Below are 26032 nucleotides of genomic sequence, written 5' to 3'. Positions count from 1 at the left end.
GCAGCTGCCAAGGCGACAGTTCCTCCTGGGCAGCTGCAGAGGAAGGATCCTACATCTAGGAAGCTCATACTTGAAACAAACCCCTTGTGTGTTACGGCCAAGTTCTCGGGAATAATTAATGAAACCCTGAGGAAGAAAAAGAAGCCTGCAAACTGAGGGCAGGCTCGGTGAGGGGCTCTGTTGTTCAGCCTTCTCTCATCCATTAGGAAACAAGAACTCTTGGGGAATGGCATACAGAGGCTGATTCTGGGGGGACAGGGCCAAGCCCTGGCTCCCCTGGAGGACCCTGACCCACAGGGGATAGCTGCTGCCCGGCACCCTGCTCACCTTTCCCAGGGGCGGGTGCACGTCGAAGAAAAAGGTGCGGTTGATGTAGTAGCTTCCCATTTTCCCAAAGTGAGTCTCATCCCAACTAGAGCAAAACAAAGAGAAACAAGAATTTTCAAATTATCATAAAGCCCAAATCGCCTTCAGAAAGCATGGTTTCAATTACAGTTGCAACAGAAAGCTGTGAGTTTCAAGCAATTAATGAAATTTGGATTAAATAAAAGCCTTTGCCACAGTCAGGAAGCCAAGCACGGAGCTGATTATGAATCTTCACTCAGATGAGAGAAGTTACGAACACATGCCAACCAGTTACCATCATTTTTTCAAATATTTTATTTTTGTTGGAAAGGCAGATTTACAGAGAGAAAGAAACAGAGAAAGATTTTCCGTCCGCTGGTTCACTCCCCAAGTGGCCATAGTGGCCACTGCTGCACTGATCTGAAGCCAGGAAATGGGAGCTTCCTCTAGGTCTCCCACACAGGTGCAGGGTCCTAAGACTTTGGGCCAGCCTCTACAGGCCACACGCAGGGAGCTGGATGGGAAGTGGAGCGTCCAGGACACAAACCAGCACCCATATGGGATCCTGGCACGTGCAAGGTGAGAATTTTAGCTAAATATAAACTTACTCTGTGTCTTGATTATTTATTTTTAAAATCTATTTAATTTATTTGAAAGTCAGAGTTACAAAGAGGAAGAGAGTACATTTTGGGAGCACTGGTCAGCAAGATGCTTCAATTTTGCTCTCTTGTATATAACTGCTGGTACAAGCTGACAGACCTGATTTAATGTTCTAACAGCTGTATGACAATCGAAGGTTCTCTTACTTCCAAAGTGAAAAATACATCTAAAACCTGTCCTGGAGCTGGTCTTGGGGCATAGCAAGTCAAGTCACGGCCTGTGACACCAGTATTCCAAACAGGCGCTGGTCCACTTCCCAGATGCTCCACTTCTGATCCAACTCCTTGCTAAGGGCCTGGAAAAAGGATGGTCCCACTGCCTGGGCCCCTGCCACCCACGAGGGAGACCAGATGAAGCTCCTGGCTCCTAGCTTCAGCCTGGTCCAGCCCTGGCTGTTACAGCCATCTGGGAAGTGAACCAGCACATGGAAGATTTCTCTATCTCTCCCTCTATATATAACTCTCTTTCAAAATTTATTAAATAAGCAAACAGTTGTTTTTTTTTAACTATCTTCATCACGTATTTTGCAGGTAAACAAGCACTTTTGAGACACCAGCTGTCAGACACAACGCAGTCCTTCCTCCTGTCCTCCCTCCTTCCCTCCTTGTCTCCCCATCCTCTGTGTTCTCCACTCCTGGGCAGAGGAGTCCGCTTCAGCACCTGCTGAACAGACTGCTGGCCGTGCAGTGAGGACACCAGCACAGGGACATCAAAGAGAGCAGGGACCTTCAGGGAGTCTGACAGGTTTGCAGCGGGAGCAGGCCCCCAGGGCTGCCTCCACCACTCACACCCCGAGATCTCACCTCTCCACTACCCTGGGAAGATAATGGGGGAAAAAAAAGCCCTGGGAAAGAATTCTGCAGGCCGTAAGGGACCACACCTTCTGGGCACAATTTAGACCATGCCCACATCTGCCTAGGTTCGGAGTCTATTTGAAAACCTACTGACGAAGGGGCATGAGATTCTTCCTGCAGAAATTTCCTAAGTAACAGCATCAGTAACATTTACATTCTTTTCTTGGTTTATTCATTTTTATTGGAAAGACAGATAAACAGAGAAAGAGAGAAAGATCCTCTGTCTGCTGGCTCACTCCCCAAGTGGCCGCCACGGCTGGAGTGGAGCCAATCCAAAGCCAGGAGCTTCTTCTGGGTCTCCCACACTGGGGCGGGCTCCCAAGGCTTTGAGCCATGCTTGACTGCTTTCCCAGTCCACAAGCAGGGAGCTGGATGGGAAGTGGAGCAGCCAGGACACAAGTGGTGCCCACAAGGGATGCTGGTAATTGCAAGGCGAGGATTTAGCCACTAGGCTATTGCGCCAGATCCAACATTCACATTGTCTCTTGGTTTCTATGCCTGCTCATGTTGAGACAGACAATGCTCTGGAGCTGCACGGGCTCCCTCACTTAACCAGGCCATTTCTCAGGGTTCAGCTTGCAGCAGGCAGCCCTGAGGATACAGTCGGTGCATCCTCTGGGGCAGAGAGCAGCCTTGCCTACTGCCTGCTGCACAGCAGCAGACCTCCCCAGCGCAGGCTCCCTCAGCTCTGCTGTGCGCCATGGCCTCGCAGGGGACTCTGGGCGAGTGGGGGTGCATAGGGGACCCGAAGCCCACGAGCTGACACGCATCCTGTCTGCTATGAGGAATGAAGCCCTTCGTCTTTGTCCAGGACTGTGTCTTCTGCTGGCACCCACAGAGCAGTGATGGGCTCACTGATTAGCTTGCAAGCAGGTGAAAACAAAACTCCACATCCTGACAGTTCGGGGACAAGCTTCTTGCACAAAACAGACAAGGGCCCCTGGAGGCCACACCAGGGGGCTATGAAACGACCCGCCCTGGGATCAGTCGCAGCTGCTCTTGCCAAGAGGGGGGCAATGGGAGTAGACCCCCACCTCCTGCCCACCCTCCACTCAGGAGCTGCCCGGACACAGGCCGTCCGAAGCAGCCTCGGTTAGGTTCTCTCTCCTGGCTGGAAGGCAGTGCACACATGGCTGCTGGGTCAGATCATGAGCTGTAACAAACGGTGCAGCAGTGGAATAAAAGGCAAATACAGACAAGGGCCCTTGGGTGGGCTGCGAGCCCAGGTCGAAAGTAAACGCACCTTGCTTACTGGCTAGAGCCACTGTCCTTCTGCATGGCACAATCGTGCCTCAACTTCAACTGATTGAAGAAGGAAGGTGATTAAAGGTGAGGCCAGGGAGGTCCATGTCCACAGGGGCGCTGAAGGCCACACATAGCCATCCTGGTGTGCTGGGGCACTCCAGGGAGCGGAAGGACTCACACTCAGGGCTTCACTGGACCGAGGGGCTCCCATCTGCTTTTTTTTTTTTTCAGCCCCCTGGGGTGGGGAAAGGGTATGCCAGGCACAGGGCTCAGCAAAGGCCCTGGGAGCTGCCGGGAGAGCCACCGGCAGCATGTCCAGGCCCCTGGAAGGTCGCAGCCCGAGCTCAGCGACTCACCAGCCACTAGGGGAACAAGTGGGAGAAGGGACACCACAGTCAGCGGGGGTGACGAGGGGTAACAAGCTTCTGCCTGCCTGTTGCATCCAGCTCTCTTCACACCCGTACTCTCCCCAATGGGGCAAGGTCACACCCGTACTCTCCCCAACGGGGCAAGGGCCTAATCTCTGGGTGGCTGTCACTATAGCCCCCAGTGCAGGCCTGTTCATTACATCAGGTTCTCCACAGGGCAGGCGAGCTAGGGTGACCGTCCAGTAGGCGCTCTGGGCCACGTCAATGTGCTATTGTGGCTCCTGCTGCTCAAAGGAGAGCTGAAGCTGACCCCCCAGTGTCCAAGGGGATTATCCCACTCCAGATGCTGCCTGTAGAGGTAATCCAGCCCCCTCCCTAGTGTTCCAGGATTATACAAATCCCTGGAAGGAGGAGAGAATTCACAGTTTTAAAGATTTAACAGTTTAGAGATGACCTGACAGAGGAGCTTGGGGAACTTCTCTACCAGGACACAGTCTCTGCAGGCGAGCGCAAGAACCCAGGCTGGGAGCAGCCGAGACCAGGTCAGGTTACAGAACCCTCCGACAAACATAGGTGTGGGTCAGGACTAGGGGCTGTCCAGGCTGGGCTAGGTTGCAGCACCCACCAGCATGAGTTGGAACTAGGGGGAGGCCAGGCTGAGTAGCCTTCAGCAACTGCCAGCGAATGCTGAGGGGAGGCAGGCCATGCCAGACTGGACCCCACTTGTTCACACAAGACCCCAGAGGTGGTAGGGATGAGCCCAGCAGGGGGGGCTGCAGGGACACTCATTTTGGACCACTGCTCCTGCTGTAAGTGTGAGAGCTGGGATGTGGGGCGTACCAGGCTGGGTAGGGCTACAATACCTGTTGGACTGCTTGTGAGCTGGGTTAGAGGGAGAGCCAGGCTGGGCTAAGCAACAGTATCTACTGGTACATGCACATGCCAGAGTAGGTACAGGCTGGTAGAGCTCTGCAGCAGCATCAGCTGGCAAATGCCAGGACTGCAGGCAGGTCTTATCAGGCCAGACCACAATACCACATGGAAAGTGTAAGTTTCGGGGCTGGGAGTGGGCCTAGCAGGGAAACTGGGCACCCCTCTGATGAGCTGCAGCTCTCATTGGTAAGCATGAGAGCCAGGGCTGGGGGCGGGCCTGGCTGGACAGGCAGTAGCACACACCGGCACGGGCGTAAGCTGGCTAGTGGTGTCAGCTGGGTTGAGCTAGGCTGCAATACCCTCTGATGTATATGAGAGCAGAACGGGATACAGGACAGACCGGATTAGTCCGCTGCTGCACACACTGGCATGTGCAGGAACCAGCACTGGGGGCAGGTCTGGTGCGGGTTAATGGGGGTAGCTCCAACTGCACTGCAGTTCCTACTGGTGTGTGTGAGGGCCTAGTGCGTGGTGGGCAGGGTTGGGCTGGGCCACAGCATCCTTTGATGAGTGTATGAGATAGGGCTGGGGACAGAACTGACTAGGCGGCTGCAACCACCAGCGTGTGTGAAGGCTGATGCGGGTGGTGGACTGAGCTGGACCCCACATTGCCTGGCACACATAGGAGTCAGGTCTGGGGTCACCTCTGGCCAGGTTTCCTTGGAGACCCTCTGAACTGGACTGCTGGAATCAAAACTCCCACCACGGGGAAAATCACAGGATCTATGGGCTGACCACGGAGTGCGTGAGTCAGAACCAGGCCTCATGGGTCGCTGAAGCCTGGACAGCAGACAGCATGCCTGATGAATACAGAGAACATGACAGATCATTGAGGCCTGTAGAAGACATCTACTATCAAGCAAAATGGATAGCATTCCCGGCCGAGCTTCACAGCAGGTATCCGGGCGAGCAGACTCTGAGGTGGACTGTCAGCCAGTGGACCTTGAACAGATTTCTTCAATCTTGGAGCAACAGAATCAACAGCAGCTCAGAACTATTGAAAGCATTTAGGCAGTACCCTTAGAACATGCTCCACCTCGGGGACTTGAGGACGACAGGCAATCCTCGGGGCGCTGGTTCTAATCCCGGGAGTGGCCATCCACATCCTCGGGGATCGGTGTGGTTACGCTGCAGGCAGCAGCCCTCTCCCCCGTCCCCAGCTCCAGGAAGAATGGAAAGGAAGTTGAAGCAGTTGTCTCATCCACTTCCTCCCATCCTAACTGTGGTTCATGTGGGCATACATCCTTTTCAACTATGTAAACATCATCAAAAATAAAATAAATCTAATCTGAGGGGGAAAAAAGAATAGAAGGTTGGGACCAGCGCTGTGGCATAATGGGTAAGCCGCATCCCATATGGGCAACAGTAAGAGTCCTGGCAGTTCCACTTCTGATCTAGCCTCCTGCTAATGGCCTGGGAAAGCAGCAGAAGACGGCTCAATCTGTGGCTCCCTAGCTTCCTGCTGATGGCTTGGGAAAGCAGACGATGGCCCAGATCTTTGGGTCCCTACACCCACATGGGAGACCTGAAGAAGCTCCTGACTTAACACTGGCCCAGCCTGGATGTTGCAGCCATTTAGAGAGTGAATCAGCAGACAAAAAAATCTCTTTCTCTTTCCTTCTCTCTAACTCTGCCATTCAAATAACTAAAATAAATCTTTTTTTAAAAAAGATCTTATTTGGAAAGTCAGATATACAGAGAGGAAGATCTTCCATCCAATGATTCACTCCCCAAGTGGCCACATCGGCCAGAGCTGAGCAGATCCGAAGCCAGGAGCCAGGAACGTCTTCTGGATCTCCCACCTGGGTGCAGGGTCTCAAGGTTTGGGGCTGTCCTAGACTGCCTTCCCAGGTCACCAGCAGGGAGTTGCATGGTAAACGGGGCCACCGGGATACAAGTCGGTGCCCGTATGAGATCCCAGTGTATGCAAAGCGAGGACTTTAGCCACTAGGCTATCGCGCCTGGCCCAATAAATCTTTTTTAAAAAACACTTATTTTTATCAGAAAGGCTGATATATACAGAGAGGAGAAAAACAAAAAGCTCTTCTACCCACTGTTCACTCCCCAAATGGCCGCAACAGCTGAAGCTGAGCTGATGAAAAGCCAAGAGGCAGGAGCTTTTTCCTGGTCTCCCACGTGGGTGCAGGGTCGCAAGGTTTTGGGTCATTGCCTGCTTTCCCAGGTCATAAGCAAGAAAATGGATGTGAACTGGAGCAGCCAGAACAGGAACAAGCACCTATATGGAATTCTGGTACTTTTACGGTGAGAATTTAGCTATTTAGTCATCGTCCCAGGTGCAATAAAATGAATCTTTAGGGAAAAACAAAACTAAAAACCAAAACACAGCAGCAGAGGTATTGAAGTGCCATTTTCCAGGATAATGTCGCCATCTAGTGGAATTTTATAAAAGTACATCTTTGTAAACGGAAATTATTGATGTGCTAGTGAACTCTTAAAATGGAGTGTCTGCTGCAACAACCCCTCTGGATCCTCGGTCCTGATGCATCCACATTGGAGAGGATCAGTTTGAAATCTATGGCAAAGAAGGGAAGAGCTCAACAAGCTTTGCTGGGCCTGTGGAAATGTGATGTTGAAGAGCACAGCTGGCCTGGCCCTTTGGCAGACAGTGTCCTCCACCCCAGTAACAGTGACACAGCCGGTGCCCGGCCTGGCTTCTCATTCACACATGTTCCTCTAGGAGCTCATGCATGATTCCCTGGCAGGTGAGAAGCCAAGGGTGGTTCCAGGGCAGCAACAGTCATCCAGCTCTGGTAACACCCCTGGATATCAGGTATGCCACCCCTCATAGAAGCCTAGAGAACTCTGCAAACAAACCATGACCTCCTGCCAATGGGATGGTCTGAAGCACCCAGGTCAGCGTCCACAGTCAGGGCTGCCCCCGGACTGCTGACTGAAATCCAGACTGGCACCACAGCCACTGGGATCAACAACACACGAGGCCTCGAGACACAGGTGGCATCCCAGACCAACACAGCATGAAGCACCACGTGCATGCGATTCCTGTCGGAGTCGGGTGGCCTGTCCTGCAGTGGAGGCAGGTGCATGGCAGCACCAACTCCACGTGCCACAGCAGCACCCGTGCCCCTCCTCTGGCAGCTCCCTGGAGCAGGCACTCCCTTGGGTTTCAGCGCTGGTGATGCTGTCAGCCCAAGCATCTGACCTGGGCTGATGAGCACTGTGGCCCGGAACCATACTCCTTTTCAGCTGTCCAAGTCTGACAGTAGTGCACCTTCTTGTCACAAAGGTCAAACATCATGGGCCACTAGTCAAGGTATTTGATGGCCACTCTGCGTTCCCTACCACCTAGACATTTGATTACCAGACAGCCCCGTCAGAAACCGACCCAGCAGCATGTCTGGCCCCGCCCCCGCTTTCCTCCTTAGGAAGAAGGGCCAACCCCCACCCCCTATCACACACCCCCCACCCCCCCACCCGCCCCTGACGCAGCCATCCTCAACAAGCTCCTCTCCTCTCTGCCCCAAGCAAGCAGTATCAGGAAAGGGCTGGAAGGCTGTATCGACACTTTGAAAAACTAAGGCTCTTTCGGTCCAGCATGGTTGCCCAGCAGCTAAAGTCCTCGCCTTGCAAGTGCCGGGATCCCATATGGGTGCTGGTTCTAATCCCGGCAGCCCCACTTCCCATCCAACTCCCTGCTTGTGGCTTGGGAAAGCAGTCGAGGACAGCCCAAAGCCTTGAGACTCTACCCCATGTGAGACCTGGAGGAGGCTCTGGGTTCCTGGCTTTGGATCGGCACAGCTCCAGCCACTGCGGCCACCTAGGGAGTAAATCAATGGACAAAAGATCTTCCTCTCTGTCTCTCTTCCTCTCTGTATATCTGGTTTTCCAATAAAAATAAATTAATTAATTAAAAAAAAAAAAGGAAGAGAGGTTGGGCTCAGAGTAATGGCTCAGTTGGGTAATCCTCCCCTGGCAAAGCACCAGGATCCCATATGGACGCTGGTTCATGTCCCAGCTACCTCACTTCCCTTCCAGCTCCCTGCTTGGAGACAATGGCCCAAAGCCTTGGAACCCTGCATCTGCATGAGAGTCCATGAAAAAGGTCCTGGCTCCTGGCTCCACCTGTGTCTCGAGGCCTCGTGTGTTGTTGATCCCAGTGGCTGTGGTGCCAGTCTGGTCTCTTGGGGAGTGAACCAGTAGATGAAAGATCTTTCTGTCTCTCCTCCTCTCTGTAAATCTGCCTTTCCAATAAAAATAAGCCAATCTGCTGAGATTCATCCTGCTTCTTGTAATAAAAAGTCTTTGCTGTACTGTGTGGTGGTGCAGACGCTAATCCTCTGCTCTGCGACACCAGCACCCAGATGAGCACCAGCTAGTGGCCCGGCTGACCCACTCTCACCAGCCCCCTGCTCGTGGCCCGGGAAAGCAGTGGAGGACAGCTCAGGTCCTTTGAGCTCTGCACCCATGTGGGAGACCCAGAAGGGGCTCCTGCTTCAGACGGGCTCAGCTCCAGCCGTGTGGCCATTCGGGGAGTGAACCAGTGGATGAGAGGCCTTCTTCCTCTCTCCTTTCTCTCTAAATTTTGCCTTTCTCTCTAAAAATATTTTTAAAATATTTCTTTTGCTAACCTAGGCATCTCCTCTTTTCTGCCAGCAATCATGAGACTGTAACCGACTTCTTTGTAAATTGCCAAGTAGGGCAACCTGCATGGTTTCTCTCTGGACAAGCAGGTCCATCTCTGGCGTTGGGCTATGCTAACTTTCACCCCAGTGACACTGTGGGCCAAATCCATCCTTTCCAAGCAGCATCAAGCTTCCAGCTGGTTACCAAATTCCTCCGGAGGCTTAGCTATTGAAGTGCGATCATGCCACCGCCCAGTGTCTGAGGTGGACCAGACAGACCTTCCTGCAATCCAACGTCTTCTCATAGGGTGAGCACCGGATCTGTCTCCTGACATCGCAGTCCCCAGCCCAGAACAGCCTGTCCTGCAGCAGGTAGGGACCCTCTAAGTAACGTCTTCCTCTACTCAGGTCTGAAAATCCTACAGATTATGAACGCCGGCTATCCCAAGAAGTCCCCCACACCTACACACACACCGCTCACCCCGCAGTCTCTTGCCATTAGAGTTCAAAACACCTGTCAACAGCTACAACCCTGGAAGCAGGTGAGACACTCCAGGAGCATTGCTTCCTTAAATCCAAAGAATCCTACTGCCCACTCCCGTCCCCTCCAACAGCAAAACCATTCCCCAGAACCCAGAATTCAATGTCCAAAACTCCTCCACTCGCCCCTCCACAGCGGCCCCGCCCCTCCTCCCGGGAATCCCGCCCCCTCCTGCCCCTGGCCAATCAGAGAGTGGCGCCCCGCCCCTCCGGTTGCCACGGCGACGGCCTAGCCCATCCAGTCCCTCACCAAATGTGCCGCGGCTCCTCCAGTCGGTGGAAGCGGGTGGCGAAGGACAGCAGCGTCACCAGGGCCAGCAGGGCCCAGTGGCCGGCCCCCTGGAAGCGCCCCGAGCCCCGAGCAGGCCGTTTGGGGCTTCGCGTCGCGGCCTCTGCCCCCACCGCCCGAGCGGCCTGAGCTGCACTGCGGGCCCTCCGGGAACGCGGCTCGGGCCCTGCCAGGCCTCCGCCCGCGGCCGGCGGCATCCTGCCCCTCCTCAGGGCCACCCTCCCGCCCGGCGGCCCGCTCGCCGGCGCTCGTCAGCCAGCCCGCCCAAGAGTCGTCCAGGAGCAGCTCCGGGTGCTCTGGGCAATGTAGTTCTCTCCGTCAGCAGGCGGCCTGTGGCGCAGAGCATGTCGGGGCCAGCAGGGTTCACGGAACTACAACTCCCAGCGGCCCGAGCGCGGGGGCGTGGCCAGGCGGCGGGCCGGGTCCGGAGCGCAGGCAGCGACCCATGGGAGCCCGGCCCTCGCTTCGACCCGACCGGAGCCGCGCCTCCGACGCCTCCTTCTTGTCCGCGGCCTCGGTCATCGGCCAAGTTTCCCGGTGTGGAAGAGGGATTTCCCGAGGTGTGAGATGCAAGCGGGGAAGGTCTGTGCCGCGCCACCCGGGGAGAGGGTCGATAGTATGACACAGATTTACCCTCATAGGGGCGAGGTCAAAGGTAACCCGCTGCGCCCCGCCCACCGCTCCGGCAACGACACCCGGCGTGCCGTGCGCGGAGCCTGCGATGCGCCTGCGCACAGCTGGCTGCAGCCGGTGGCCCCAGCATTGGACCCGGATCCTGCGTGGCCGGTCCGACGTGCTGGGCTGCATGGATCGAGACCATGGTTTCGGTCGCTTTGGGGGTTAACAGCAGTCCAAAAAGATGAAAAAGAAAATTCTGGAAAGAGTTCATATTTTTCAAACTTTTGCATCTTTGTGAGAAGTACGACAAATGCTTGCAGGTGGCGGATGGCACCTGCTCCGTCAAGCCAGGGACATGAGTCATCCCTGTTCCAATGTGTCCACGCAGTCCAGGCTACCTTTCCCTGTTAGTCACGCAGCGATCATCTCGGGTTTCCCATACGCTGGTGTGTCGCCGTGCTTGTTAAGTAACTCCTAACCCCAAGGGCAGCGATGGTGGCCATACAGTCACAGCATACTGTTTGAATTATTTCATTACTGGTCAGTGTTCATCTCTTACTGTGCCTCGTGTAGCAGTTAAACCTTAGGTACATGTGTGTAGGAAGGAAAAATCTACAAGGTTTGGTGCTTTCTGTGGCTTCAGGCATCCGTCAGGGATCTTAAAGATATTCCCCCATTGAGCAAGGAGGGGTTACTGGGCCTCCATGATTATCCCTGGTAAGAGAAAGAACAGAAATTGCCTAAGAGCTTTCAGTTTTCTGACGTAGGGGGCGAGACCAGAACACCGGGCACTCACTGTATACAGGTCAAACGCATGCTGCTGGTTCGAGAGGTGAGACACCTGTTCAGAGATGCCCAGTGCCCTCTCAGGAGCTGTCCATCATCAGCTGTGCCTGTGTCTCGGTGTCAGGGGCCCCTCCCGCACAGCCATGAAAGGAAGGATGTGTCTCTCAACGAGGAGTAGCAGCAGTGGCTGCCTGTCACCTGCCCACTAGACCAGCCTCACTCTACCCCATGCAAAAACAAGGAGCTGCCTTCAGGACACACTGGGGAGCCAACCTCCTGGGAAGGGACTGGTTCACCTATGGCTGAACAAAGCCATCTGATCCAGAGCCTGATTGTCTGAGTTTCACAGGTGGGCATATTGTGTGCAGGATAGGATATGCTACCACAAAACACAGCATCCAAGAAGCCTGCTTGCCAGGCAGCCCACCGTGGTATAGAAGTGGTTTCCTTGCAGGATCACGTGGCTGGGTGCCGTGGCCACTGTTGCAGCTTGGTTTTGGGGCAGGAGGGGTGAGAATGGAGTTCTGCCATATGCATGTCTCTTTCATACCATTTACTGTACAGGCTCAGATAGCTGGGGTCCCACACAGCTGCTTCCTCTCCTAGATCTAAACCTGTTGAGAGCGCCTAACGATCTATGGGGCTGTCTAGCACAGCACCGCAGACCAAGGCCCTGAGGAGGGCAGCGGTAAGCAAGTTCAGGAAGTGTCTTCCCCTTGGGGCATGGCTGCGTGTCCTGCCTGCGGGAGTGACCTTTTAGCTGATTGGTTGCTTCCCACCTGCAGAGGTGACCTTTTAGCTGATTGGTCGCTTCCCACTTTGGGGGGGTGACCTTTTAGCTGATTGGTTGCTTCCCACGTGCAGGGGTGACCTTTTAGCTGATTGGTCGCTTCCCACGTGCAGGGGTGACCTTTTAGCTGATTGGCTAGGTGTTATATATAAGCAGGTTGGGTCCTGGAGGGGAGGGCAGAGAGAGTAGAGAGAATGAAGGGGCAGACGGCTTTTCTGTTTGCATGCTGCCTGATGGAATAAAGAGTTTCTACACATTCACTCAGTGTTGGGTTTTCTTCCACGGGTCCGGAGATTCCCCGACATAAACCCACTCCATCCCACAAACTACTGGCCTCAACTCAGGCCACCAAGCCTGTCTCCACGAGAATTGTGAAAAACAGCCTGCAGGTTGGAACGAGGTGCCCTTTCTGACCCGAGTCAAAGTGCACCTGCTGCCTGTCTGGCCCAGCGTTCCCATTGGCTCCTGGTGCAGGGTCCGTCCCCCCGGCCCTGCAGCCCCATGAGAGGGGACAGGTCAAGGCTCAGAATCAGGATCACAGTGGTGGAACCATGACTGAGTCCAGCAAGGTAGGAAAGGCAGGCACAGGCCAGCAGCCATGGGTACTCAGGAACTTGTGGTAGCACCGTTTGGAGCTGAGGGACTTTGCCTGATGGTCAGGGTTTCTGACCCAGACAGCAGCTTAGGGAAGGCAGCGTGTTGGCTTGTCTCGCCCTGCCTGGCAGCTGGCACCACCTCTGCAGCTGGAGTTCTACCAAGCCTGGGTTAACACGTGCCCTTGTCCTCTCTTTCCTCAGCCCATTCTCTATTCTTACTTCCGAAGCTCCTGCTCATGGAGAGTTCGAATTGGTAAGTACTGCATGTCTGCCGTGCCAAGGCATGGGTGGGATGGAGAAGTTCCAGGTGCAAAGTGGGCCTAGAACATGGCCTGGAGACCGGAGCAGGGATGTGCTCTGCCACACACAACTTCACACCCGGTACCCTGGAAGAGCCCTAAACAATGTGACTCCACCAGCAAGTCCAGTAAACAGAGGGGCAGGGGTGGGAGGAGACAGCTGGCTTTCCCCCTGGGACTGCCTCTTTGCCCTGCACTGCTCTCCAAAGCCGTTTGGCAACTGCACTCGCAGCAGGCTCACAAAATCCACAGGTCCCTGGAAACTGGCAGGGAGACAGCTGGCCTCACACAGTCTTTATTTGATCTGGCAAGTTAAGCAGAACTGGACCAGTATGCACTGTGGAGGCTTTGGGGCCACAGAAAGGAGTGCCTCCTGGTTTAGTCTGGGTTTCATCTTCCCCTCACTCAGCCTTACCAGGCCCTTGGCAGGGTCACAATCACAGCAGCTCATACTGAGGCAGAGCTCCCTGCTTTGCTGTGTGTGACTCCATTTCCACCTCTGCAGCCCAGAAAGGGAGTGTTGGCCCCAGGGTACAGGTGAGGAAGCTGTGGCACCAGGAGGTTAGCTCATTTTCAAGTAAGAGCTAAGAATGCTGAGGCCCAGTGGCCCTGGAAGAAAACACCCCCAGGCGGACGGGATGATCCATTTTGAACCCAGGCTCCCTGCGCCCAGAGCTGGCGCTAAAGGTACGCCATTCTCCAAGACCCCACCACCCCCATCCCACAAGTGCTTGGGGTTTCCTGGAATCAGTGAGCAAGAACAGACGTCCCTGGGCCGCTGGGCCTTCGCCAGCATCCAGAACAGGTGGAGCGCTGGCCACAGATCCTGCCCACTGTGTCCACTCCCTGAGCACTGGTCGAGGAGCCCAGTGGAACCCAGACCCTCCTCACCCTGCCACACCTCTCCTCTTTGTCCTTGCCCGAGGCCAGCCATCAGTTTACTACCCGTGCATGTGTGCATACACACCTGCACACAGTCATCCCCACGTGGGTCAAACTGAGCATTTTCACCCTGGCTCTACCAGAGGATGTGCAGGAAGTGTGGTCACTGGATTCACAGCAGGTGCCCTGACAGCTGCCCAGAACACACCACCCACGAGAACAGGGAAAGGATCATCAGGATCCCTCTCTGTGCAGAAAATGCCTGCCAGCGGCCTGTGTGTGGTCCGTGCCTTCCCATGGCCCCTTAGTTGCCCAGTCATGGGAACAGCTGCATGTCGCCAGCAGACATGCCCTTGCTCACTGTGGCCATGGGTGGGGAGAGAGGGGGTGGCAGAGGTGAGCAGGGCACACCTCTGCTGTCCTCCAGGGACTCAGTGTGCTCCAGCATGCAGAGGGTGAGGGCCTCAAGTTTAAGATCTCAGGCAGAACCTCATGCACCAGGGTGGGGGACTGAGAGGGGGGAGGTGACAAGGAAAACTGGAAAAGAGATGGTGCCAAGCTGGGACCCAGCAGGGACCTGCCCCTCTGCAGCCTCATGTCTCCCCAAACTGCTCTTCCCTTGGGGTGTAGCTGAAAGCTGCCCGCAACTCTGGCTGTCTCTGGTCTCTCCCAGCTCTGGTCTTGAAAGGCATTGACTATGAGACGGTGCCCATCAACCTCATAAAGGATGGCGGGCAACAGGTAAGGAGGTGACCCCCAGACTGCAGTGTGAGAATTGGAAGCTGGTGGGGAGGTTGAGAGGGAGGCTCCAGGCAGGTGTGAACCTGCTAGTTTTCCTCAGGGCCAGGCTCAGCCACCACCCCGGCTCTGTAGTACCTGACCCCAGGAGAGTGGGAGGCCAGGGGAGGAGTCACTTTTGATGGCCATGCGATGGGATGCAAGCGGATGTGCAGAGTCAAGCTATTGGGATGAAACCTGTAGCACAGCAGCTGCTGGGACTCACAACACTGCATGCCCTACCCCCCAACCCCGCCCCAGACATTGCCCTAGGGTACAGGCAGTGTGACTGGGTAGCAGGCCCAGGATTTTCCTGCCTGCACATTTCTGCTCAGGCTGGCTCAGGCCCTACCCACTTCCTCACTGGGGGACCTGTCTCTGCAGTTCTCCGAGGAATTCCAGGTGCTGAATCCCATGATGCAGGTGCCAGCCCTGAAGATTGACGGATTCACCCTTGGCCAGTCCGTGAGTACAGATAGGGCCTGTGGGAGTGCCTGCCACCTCATCCTTCCCCCATGTGTGGCCAGGTCACACAGCACACAGGAGGAGGGGAAGGAATCCACTTGAGCCTCTAGGAAGCTGAGTTCTGCAGGGCAGGGTGTAAAACAGCTTTCAGGGCAGAGGGAGGAAGGAGATAGCAGTGGTGAGTGGCGCTGGAGGAGGAAGTGGTGCTGGCTGTGTCCCTCTGCTGCAAGAACCTGCAGCCCACTGATCCTGCCTTCTGTGCCTCTCTGGACAGCTGGCCATCATCGAGTACCTGGAGGAGACCCGGCCCAACCCGCGTCTCTTGCCTCAGGACCCGAAGAAGAGGGCCACCGTGCGCATGATCTCCGACCTCATTGCAGGTGGCATCCAGCCCCTGCAGGTGCGGGACCTCACCCTGACACATCTCTTCCCTTCCCTCCTTGCACACTGTGGGGAGCCCACAGGGAGAGGCTCGGAGTAGGGGTGGCAGGAAGACTGAGGGATCCTTAGAATGAGGGTGGAGTTTCAGCCTAACCCTGTGGCAGGAGGAGGGCGGGATCCCAGAAATCTACTGCATCAGGCTCCCAGCTTTGTTCCAAGAAGCCTGAGGTTTCCAGGGATGCATCTAATGGGGTGGGGGCAGGGCCAGGATGGCCAGGGAGAAGCTGGGTTAGGCACAGGGCCTGGTACAGCCTTCCCTCTCTGTGCTGTGCTGTCTGTCACACACCACATTTCACCACACTCCATTTTGTATTTTGCGTGTGGTACAGATTGAAGGTCCCTGGCAAACCTGCACTGAGCACCGTATTTCCCATAGATGATCAGCAGTATCCTTTTATTAATATACATCATCACTTTTTTTTAGATCTAAAATTTTTGCACACTTAGGAAGAGTGTAGACATAACTTTTATACTGGGTACTTCAAAGGTGCATGGAAAAAGGAATTAAAAGTTTATTTTGGTAGAAAGCTACCAAACCCATGCCTGGCTTTTTCAGAATATGCATTATCCATGGACTATTTTGAAGTACCTGAGTACATACTGGGAAACCAAAATACTTGCTGGGACTCTAGTGTATCGCAATGGTATGCAGCCAAACCTGCAGCATCTCAGAGTTAAGCCTGTGTTGGGATTCACACAGGGCATCCAAGGGTGCGACTGCTCATTCCCAGCTTGGTGATGTTGAAGTAGCCCCGGAAGGGTGGGATGATGTGGCTGGGTCACTGGGCCCGATAGCAGAGTAGGGACCCACCCCTGTATTGCTGGGTCCCCTCCTGCCATGTCAGCTTGCTTCCCAATGACCAGCCCAAGTAACGGGTGAGGAAACAAGTCCAGGAGTAAATGATTCTGGGAGTACAATGATGGAATTCAGAGCAGAAATCTCTGGAGCCAGTCCTGTGCAACCCTCCCCTTTATGTAACATGCTCCTTCTCCTACATAGGGTTGTGGGAGGGAGGAATGGCAAGAGAGATGGCCTCAGGTCCAGGACCATGGCCACAGCAGCAGCATTCTGTGTCCTCTTGCACATATCTGCCAGAGTCCCCTGGCTTTGGAGGACAGAAGCCATTGTTCAGTCTGAGAAGGTGGCTGGGATAGGAAGAAGGAACTTGGAACTTGGGGGGTCTGGGAAAAGAAATAAGTGGACACCCTGGGATCAATGGGGACTCATGAGGGAACCTGACTGGCTGATGGCAAAGCCAGCCAGGTTCCCAGAGCAGTCACATATTTCCCTTGGGCCACACAGAACCTGTCTGTCCTGAAGCAAGTTGGAGAGCAGAACCAGCTGCCCTGGGCCCAGAAGGCCATCAGCTCTGGCTTTACTGGTAAGTCTCCACTCCTGCAGGCTGTCGACATGACCTGGAGACGGTGTCTCCCACACAGGGCCCGGGCCCCTGGACCAGCCTCATGTGCTGCTTTGGGCTGGCAGTAGCATGGCTAAGGGCAAGGCCATGGGGAGACAGTGGGTTTGGGTGGAAGAGGCGGGCGACTGAGCCTGGTCTCTGTCTCTGGCATTCCTGGAGACCCGACCTTGCCCTTTGGAGTTGGATGCCCCGATTTCTGCTTCACTGTTCATTCCTAGCAAGGAAACCTAGGGAGCAAAGTGCCATCCACATGAGAGCTGTGGCCTTGTCCACTATGGAGGGCAGGAAGTAGCTGGCCTGGAGGATTCTGGAAAAGCCAGTAACTGTCCCCCCAGATGTGCTTGCCAGCACCCATATGCCAGCCTGTCAGCCAGAGAGGTCGAGGTCCCCTTCCTGTTTCCCAGTGTGAGCTTGTTCATGTGGCTTCCACAGCTCTGGAGCAGATCCTGCAGAGCACCGCTGGCAAGTACTGTGTGGGAGATGAGGTAAGCCTGTCCCTGCCAGGCCTTGGCAAGCAGCCTCCTCCCCAAGGCTGCCCTAGGGCCATCACCCCCTTCCACAGATGCCACCATCCGCACCCCCAGGGCAGGTGGGGCTTAGAGACACCTGCGGGGGAGGGGGGTGGGACATAGAGTAGGCAGAGGCTTCTGGCAGTCTGCACATTGCTGCTAAGCTGCCTCCCAGAGGGAGTGCACTTCTGATCCCTGCAGGTGATCAAGCTGCACGGCCACAGCTCCGCAGTGAGGAGGTGGTCCAGGCAGCAGCTGAGAGATAATACTAGATAATAGCTGCGTTCTTCCTAGGTCTCAGGATTCAGGTGCCCTTGACTACCCTGTGGGGCCCCCTTCCTTACCTTGGGACTTCTTTTCACTGCTGGGAGCCCTCACCAAGTTCCTAGTAATGGCCATGGCTGCTTTTAGCAAGCACGGTTTCATCCACCATTGACAGACGGAGCTGGCCGCCCACAGAGTTGGTTGTCAGGGCAACTGGATCACAGCCCTGGAGGAGGATGGGGGTGGGTGAAGAGCTGAAGTAGTTGGGCATGTCAGGCTGGCACCTCAGGACAATAGCAGTGGACATGCCCAGCCCCACTTGGGCTCACCCTGACAGACCCACGCATCTCTCTCTCAGGTCTCCATGGCTGATCTGTGCTTAGTGCCTCAGGTGGCAAACGCTGAAAGGTGAGAGTCCCGCCCCTCTCCTGGCTCTGCTGAGGTAGCTAATCATACAGACCCCCCACCCCAACCAGCCAAGAAGCCCACAATGCCAAGTCACACTGGTCATCTTGGCCTAGAAGAGATGGAGCAACAGAAATCGATGCAGTGTCCATACCATGCTGACTGCCCCTGCGTGCACCTATCTGCATGCACGGGGGTGGGGGTTCACCTGTCCCCAGGCCTGGCAGTGAGCTGTTCCTCTGTCAGCCCTCAGGGGGGCGCCAATGGAAAGCCTTAGGCTAGGCAGTAGGGATGTGAACATACAGGCCACGTTCCCTGTGCCAAGCTTATTACACAGCATAGAACCTTCAGAAGGTTCTCCATTGAAGCAGTAGGTGACAAATGACAATGATACTTCCCAAGACCTGCCCATCCCCAGAGAGCTCCCTATGACAAATGTTCTCCCCCTGGCAGGGCCACCTTCCCCGAGCAGCCCTCACTGCTCAGGGAGTTGTTTCTCTGCCACAGGTACAAGGTGGATCTCAGCCCATACCCTATCATCAACCGCATCAATAAGACTCTGCTCACCTTGGAGGCCTTCCAAGTGACACACCCCTCCCGGCAGCCAGATACACCTGCTGAGCTGAGGGCCTAGGTCCCAAGCGCTATCCGACTAGTACAGGAACAGGGAGAAGGGCACGGGAATGGAGGCTGGTGGTCTGCAAAGGCCCGGTAAGGAATGAAGCCCTGACCAAGAAGACTAGGACTCAGCCCTTGACCTTGATCTGTGATGCTGGATCTACCATCCTGTGTCTCAGCACCTGTCAGCTGTCAAATGCAGGCAGCGTGGAGTGATTGTGGGAGGAGGGTGGGTGAAGGGTTCTGTCTGTCATGGTGCAGTGACAAAGCCAACATGAGAATATGGATTAAAATGCCTGGCAAATTGTCTAGCACCTTCTGAGAACCCAAGTTCCTCTTGTCATCCCCTCCACCGTGCCTCACACCAAAGAATGCCCACGCTGACTGTAGTCGTGGACCTGAAGCCCAGTGAGCAGGTTTTCAGCTGGCACTTAAAACACCTGCGTCCCATATGGCTGTGCCTTGCTTCAGTTCTCGGCTGCAGGTCCTGACGCCAGCTTCCTGCGAATGTGCATCCTGGGAAGACTGCTGATGGCTCAAGTAACTGAGTCCCTGCCACCTACATGAGTGACCTGGATTGAGTTCCAGGTTCTTAGCTGGCCCAGATCCACTGTTAGGGACATTTAGGGAGTGGACCAGCAGGTGGGAGTCTGTGTGTGTGTCTCCCTACTTCCTAAATACACACTGTTGTCTAGGCCTCCCACTCCTTCACTTCTGACTAAGCTGGGTTCCAGACATGAACACTATCATGTCTGGGTGCAAGAAGGCAGGCCCCGGGCAGCCACCACACGGGATCAACTGAGTGATGGGAAAGGGCAGGGAGCTTGAGTAGAAGTCCTCACTGAGTGACCAGCTTCTCCAGCCAGAAAACAGTGGCTCTCCTGCTCTCTCAGCCTCAAGTTTTGAGTCAGAATGAGGCTTTCTTGTGTTGCCAGTCCAGAGACTCCCTCTCCATCACTGTGCTCAGTGGCCCAGCTATTCAGAACTGAGGTGAGGATTTACCAAGTCCCCTGCCACCCATCTGGGAAACCTGGAAGCAGCTCCTGTTGGCTCCTACTTCCTGCCTGACCCAGCTTGTCGCAGCCATGGAAGACCTCTCCTTCTCGCTCTCTTTCTCCCTCTCTCTGATTCTGGCTTCCAAATAAATAAATCTTTAAAAAGATAAAAACAAAATAAAAGTAAAATATTGTTCCAAAGAAATCATACACATCCATTAAAGAAAGTGGCAGACTGATCAGTAAGCAGGTGGATACCCATATTCATCAGGTAAAAGTTCATTTAATTATCTCCTGTTAATTTTTAAACATAACTTACTTAGCTCTTGAATTCGGGGACACAAGCAAGCATCACCCTGTTGTGGGAGAACATCTTTGACTGAGACAGCTTTAAGCCAGTGTCAAGGATCACCTCCGCTGAACACTGTCAGCTGTGATTTACAAACTGCCTGGTATAATCCTGAGCCGTGCCAAGGTCAGTGATTCGACAGAAACTAGTTTTCACTCTGTGATGTGCTACAGGTCATGTGGTACATCCAAACATGGATTAAGGCTCTCTAGCTACCTGTGCTGTGCCTGGGCTTCTCATTGCTGGTGTAGGTTATGGACAATGACATTCACTGAATTCACAATGATGCCAAAAACCCTTCTTCCTATGTGCTTCAGCCTGTGTTGCAAAGAATGATCTTATAGGCTCACCTCAGAATCACAGATGTCATTCAAGAAAGTCCTCACCCTGTAAGAGGTGCCAGGGGCATGCAGAGGCAGTGGTCTAAACAATGCCAAGATGTGTCGTGGCGGGACTAGTGCTGTGGTGTAGCAAGTAAAGCCACCATTTCTGATGCCAGCAACCCATGTGGGCACCATTTCATGTCCCAGCTACTTCAATTCCACGCAGGCTCCCTAACAGCCTGGGAAAGCAGCAGAAGATGGCGCGAGTGCTTGGGCCCCTGACACCCATGTGGGAGACCAAGTGAAGTTTCTGGTTTTTAGCTTCAGCCTGACCCAGTCATTGTGGCCTTCTGGGGAGTGAACCAGCAGATGGAAAATCTCTCTTTCTCTGTCTGTCCTTTTCTCTGTAACTTCAATTTTCAAATAAATAAACATTTTTTAAAGAAAGATATGCCAGGGCCCGGCAGCGTGGTCTAGCGGCTAAAGTCCTCGCCTTGAAAACCCCGGGATCCCATTATGGCCGCCGGTTCTAATCCCGGCAGCTCCACTTCCCATCCAGCTCCCTGCTTGTGGCCTGGGAAAGCAGTTAGGGACGGCCCAATGCATTGGGACACTGCACCCGCGTGGGACACCCAGAAGAGGTTCCAGGTTCCCGGCATTGGATCGGCACGCATCGGCCCGTTGCGGCTCACTTGGGGAGTGACTCATCGGATGGAAGATCTTCCTCTCTGTCTCTCCTCCTCTGTGTATATCTGGCTGTAATAAAAATGAATAAATCTTTAAAAAAAAAAGAAAGATATGCCAAAGAGTTAGTCTTACAAATAAAAATACGCTTACTTACACAACATCCAGCATATGCTAATAACTAGCTCGGATTTCCAAGAACTGATCACAAATCTGAGCAGAATCTATTCATGGGAAAATGAGTATCACTAGGGGACCAAATACTGACAGAAAATTCAATGTCATGTTTATTAATCACCACCATAAACCCAACTCTTCCAAATTCAGCTGAGTGCTTAATACTCTGCCATGAATTTAAATGCAGATGCAAGATCTACCAGTAGCTATATTTTCTGCTTACTTTTTATCATCTTAATAGATTAAATCATTCATATGGATTTATAGCCTACCTTTTAAGGTGAAAAGATGAAAGCATTTAAAATGTGAATTCGACTGCTTAAGATAAAATTTGAACATTTCAGGTGCATAGTGAAAAAGTTTATTTATGACAGATTTCAAAACTTGAAGAGACGACAAAGAATGCACAAAAGCGTCACAAAATTGTTACATGATATAAAATCACAAGAACCAGAGCCCAGGGCCATTCGGATACCACAGAACATATTCAATGCCACAGGGTAATAAAAATAGGGTATTTTAAAAGGAAAACCACTCAGCAGGACGTAGAAATTAAGTAACAACTTGGTACAAAGCTCTGAACTTAGGAACCATAGCTGTTGATAGCTTTCTCATAATCGGGCCCAAGTAAAACAAGCTGATCATTATGAGTGATTAGTTGGAATACTTTTGCAATTTTGAGAGGAAAATATAAAAAAAAGAGACCATGACAATTTCCACCCCAGATCCCTTTACATCCATGTGGGATACAGACAATAATAAGAACATCCTGTGGCTGCTGACTGCTGAAGTATTTACCAAGACCACACGTGTGGTCACCTTGTCTGGAAACAGATGCTCGATGGTCCAAGTCACTGAAGAGACCTTCAAGCTCCTCCCTCTGTTCCCATGCTCCTTGTCCAAAGCCTGGCTTTTTTATTCATCACTTGGATTCCAAAGCAGCTTAGTAATGGGGATTTCAGATCACTTCCCATCACTATTAAAGGAAAGTGGAAACACCAAGATTCCTTTTCAATCTTCACTTGATCCTGAATCCAACCAAGTGGAAATAATTCAGCTGGATTTAAGTGAAAGTTAATTCACTTATGAGGCAATCAGAGAGGTTCAGGTGACACATAATAATAATAATACAAAATTTCTTAGTGAAATATACTGTTGAAGACATGAGAGAAGGAATGCTATTTTCTAGATGATTCCCATCCTGAACCCAAGAATCAATGACAAGAAACACCACAGGGTAGTCATGTCAATCTTGGGCGACAGAGTTCAGGAGGAGGTCCCTTAAACTGACTGCAAATTGGAGACTTCAGTAATGTTCCAAAAGCTATGACATTTCAACCCAAATGTCAGAATTGTGAATCATGTCAGAACTTGAGTAAACACACTTTATATCCTGAAACTCATTTCCCATATGCGATTTTATCCCCCATCCCAAGTACACCAAAGTTACCTACTTAAAATGAGTCTGCAGAGGACTTAATAAAGAAGGCTACATCTCTGGATTCCTGGGTTACAGTGACCAGGACTACAAGTCATTTCCAAGCCAGCATCTGGCCTCTGGACTCAGTTCATGAGGAACGACTACTTGGAAAGCAGTCATCATGGGGTTTCAGCAGGTATGTTTTCTCAGCTTAGGCATAAGAGACCCAAACAGAAAGGGCTTTGTGTGGCCTTTCTGGTTCACACCAAGGACAGCAAGATACCTCAGAGGGAGCGGACATTTCTGATGGATACACAATGCTTTGCCAAGTTTCTCTAACCCTTTGGCCACAACTGCTGCCTTCACCTCTCAACCTAAATACCTGGGACAATACAGAAGAATGCCCACAGTTGTTAGATGGGTGTGGCAGCACCACACCCCCACGAGCCAAGGCAGCCTTCATCGGAGTGTATCTTCCCCTTCTCAGAACAAGAAGGGCCACCAGGAACAAAGGGGGCTTGGGACACTGGAGGGCAGACACCCAGCTAACGACGGGCTTGGGACACCAATTCCCTATATTTATCCTCAAAGAATCATGCATCACGACTCCCAGAGCAGACACACCAGGATGACTTGGTCTCTAGCTACTCCTCCCTCCCTCCCACAACCACCACATGAAATTACCTTCCTTCCATCATCGGACAAGCGCTTGCTAACTTACCAACCTGAGGCATCACCCCTTTGCTAGCAGATTCAGCGTTCCGGATGTTCTACCCTTCTAGCTACATGGAAAGAAAACCAATTCAAGAAGCCACTGCGGACCTTTCAGCTCCAGGAGAAATGCTGATTAGCCACTCTTCACATAAGAAAACTGGTTTGTATGGCCACTACACACACATTACAGAGCAGTCAGCCTCTGGCTGAGCCACCAACTCACCGGCAGTTTTAGGCTCTTCTGTGATGCTGGTCAAAATGAACCCATTTCATCCCCTTCTTGGTCAAAGCCAAAGCCAGTCATGATGGCACCACTCTTTCTCATCTCACTGCCTTCCTCAAGGCACCACACCCTGAAGTCCCCAAGAGCAGACAGTCTTCATGGCGAGGCCACATTCAGCAGGAGACCTACTTGAAACATATCCAAAGGCGAACCTCTCGGGGGAGGGGAAGACAGCCATGCAGGTTTGGGGTTTCTCCAGGAACCATAGTGAGAACCAGGAAGCCTTCTGACTCAAGAACAACCCCAGCCAGCAAAATGCAAACCAATGTACTCAATAAAGCCAGGACAAATGAGCAAAATTCTGTGATCTGCAGTAGTTTTGCTCTCCTCTCCCCAATTCTATTCTGCCTCCATGCTTTGCTAATAATTTTTAAAGATGCATTTATTAGTTTATATTTCAAGGGCAGATTCACAGAGAAAAGGAGAGAGTGATCTTTCTTCTACTAGTTTACTCCCCAAATGACCACAACAGCTGGAGCTGGGCTGGTCTGAAGACAGGAGCCTGAAGCTTCTTCCAGTCTCCCACTTGGATGCAGGGACCCAAGGATTTGAGCCATCCTCTCCAGCCCTCCCAGGCCGCAAGCAGGGAACTGGATTGGAAGTGGAGCAACCAGGACTAAGGCTTAACCTAATATGACATGGTGCCACTCTCCTAAAATTATTTTGCAGCTAGTTTTGGAACATCACAAACTCCTTAATCCATGATCCTTCCTCAGTCTCCATTGAAACAAACAAAAAAAATTATATACGTATCAGGATCATTCGGTTAAAAGGCAACCATTTGCAAAAAAGTGGTCTTAAATACAAAACCACAGACTCTAAGGTTTGCATTTCACCTAATTCTCTTAAATAGTGATGGTGCAGGGCTCATCAAATACAAACTCCAGCGGTTATGCTCCATGGCACAGACAGTAAAACTACCACCAGCTATGCCAATATCCTGTGTGGGCGCCAGTTTGAATCCCTGCTGCACCACACCAAATCCAGCTCCCTGCTAATGGTCTGGGAAACGCAGTAGAAGATGGTCTAAGTGTTTGGTCCCTACCACTCACGTGGGAGACCCAGAAGAAGCACCTGGGTCCTGGCTAGGCTCTGGCCCAGCACTGGATATCTGAGGAGTGAACCAGCAGATGGAGGACGACCTCTCTCTTTCAGATAAATTAAAAAAAAAAAAATCATAAACTCCAGGGCCTGGCATGATAGCGTAATGGTTAAGGTCCTTGTCTTGAACACGCCAGGATCCCATATAGATGCCGGTTCTAATCCTGGCAGCTCCACTTCCCATCCAGCTCCCTGCCTGGGAAAACAGTCGGGGACAGCCCAAAGCCTTGGGACCCTGCACCCACGTGGGAGACCCGGAAAGAAGTTCCTGGCTCCTGGCTTCGGATTGGCGCAGCACCAGCCATTGTGTCACTTGGGGAGTGAATCATCAGATGGAAGATCTTCCTCTCTGTCTCTCCTCCTCTCTGTACATCTGCCTTTCCAATAAAATAAATAAATCTTTTTAAAAAATTTAAAAAATCATAAACTCCAGTATTTCCTAAATACTATAAATTATACAATAATATGTAATTCCAGTGTTAACAGTGGTTAAGACAGTGAGCTTTCAGATTCAATCTTTCCAATTTTATCTTATAATGGGACAATCTAAACGGGCTTTTTTTTTTTTAACAAAAGGAAAAGTTTGAGGTTTTCTAAACTAAAAACATTTTTAAAGTGCATGAACTGATTCACTGAGAAGTAAGGAGGGTCGCATCACAGGTTGCTACCTCTTTCTATGACAAAGCTACTATATGTGATCTGTGGGCTGAATGTTAATTTCTGAGTCCTGAGGACATAGCTAAAGCAACAGAGATAGGAATGAAGTCCGTCCGGGCAGGTTCACAACCACCTGGACACTGGAAAGGGTAGGCTGAGCGGAGGGGAAACACAGCAGGCGGTCTGGGAGGTGGAGACTGAGTGGCAATTCCGTGTGAAGTCCACCTCCCAGGCAGCCCACACTCAATAGACCTTAATGGCGGAGCTGACTAACTGATGCAGGACACGGCTCATGTCTGTGCAGGATACACTGTTTAACTGGACACTTGCCCAGAGAAACAGAGAGTCACTGTTTACAAAATAGCAGTTTGGTTTTTTTATGAATCAATGTGTGTGTGTGTGTGTGTGTGTATGTGTTCTTTAAATTTTGTAGTTTGCTGGATTTTTTTCACAATTTTGAAGCTGGAAAAAATTTAACTTGAAACACACCTTGCTTTTGAAAAGCCCCATCCCTCAACAAAATGAAGAAACTGAAGAACTCTCCATTCTAGGTGGAGATTTTTAACCTCTCCTACGCAGCACTGTGTTTCAGCTGACTGTTAACACTTCTTTCTCCTCTAGAG

At 52.4% G+C, this 26032-nt stretch overlaps 2 protein-coding genes across 4 annotated transcripts in view; one reads left to right on the top strand and one right to left on the bottom strand.

Annotated features, from left to right (window-relative positions):
• The window catches only part of POMT2 (protein O-mannosyltransferase 2), a 34779-nt gene extending 24747 nt beyond the window's left edge, over positions 1-10032 (bottom strand). Inside the window, exons 1-2 of the mRNA XM_004584374.2 lie at positions 9797-10032; positions 328-412 (exon numbers count right to left, since the gene is read on the bottom strand). Of these exons, the coding sequence (XP_004584431.2) occupies positions 328-412; positions 9797-10032 (321 nt within the window). The remainder of the gene's footprint in view (positions 1-327; positions 413-9796) is intronic.
• A 145-nt stretch (positions 10033-10177) lies between these two features.
• Positions 10178-18985, top strand: GSTZ1 (glutathione S-transferase zeta 1). Of its 3 annotated transcripts, none has more exons than XM_058655582.1 (9): positions 10178-10395; positions 12827-12878; positions 14480-14547; positions 14968-15048; positions 15323-15448; positions 16793-16871; positions 17343-17395; positions 18042-18091; positions 18596-18983. In XM_058655582.1, exons 1-9 carry the CDS (start codon positions 10180-10182, stop codon positions 18720-18722), a joined length of 852 nt encoding a protein of 283 aa, XP_058511565.1. In that variant the 5' UTR covers positions 10178-10179; the 3' UTR covers positions 18723-18983. The 3 variants fall into 3 exon arrangements, with proteins under 3 accessions (XP_058511565.1, XP_058511564.1, XP_004584429.2); XM_004584372.4 differs by having other exon boundaries at positions 10266-10417; XM_058655581.1 differs by lacking the exon at positions 14480-14547 and having other exon boundaries at positions 10261-10417; positions 18596-18985.
• Positions 18986-26032: the final 7047 nt, after the last annotated feature.

The sequence above is a fragment of the Ochotona princeps genome, chromosome 26, assembly GCF_030435755.1.
Source record: "Ochotona princeps isolate mOchPri1 chromosome 26, mOchPri1.hap1, whole genome shotgun sequence".
NCBI lineage: Eukaryota > Metazoa > Chordata > Mammalia > Lagomorpha > Ochotonidae > Ochotona > Ochotona princeps.
Note: the sequence above shows the minus strand (reverse complement) of the source record. Positions and strands in the feature narration are given on the sequence as shown.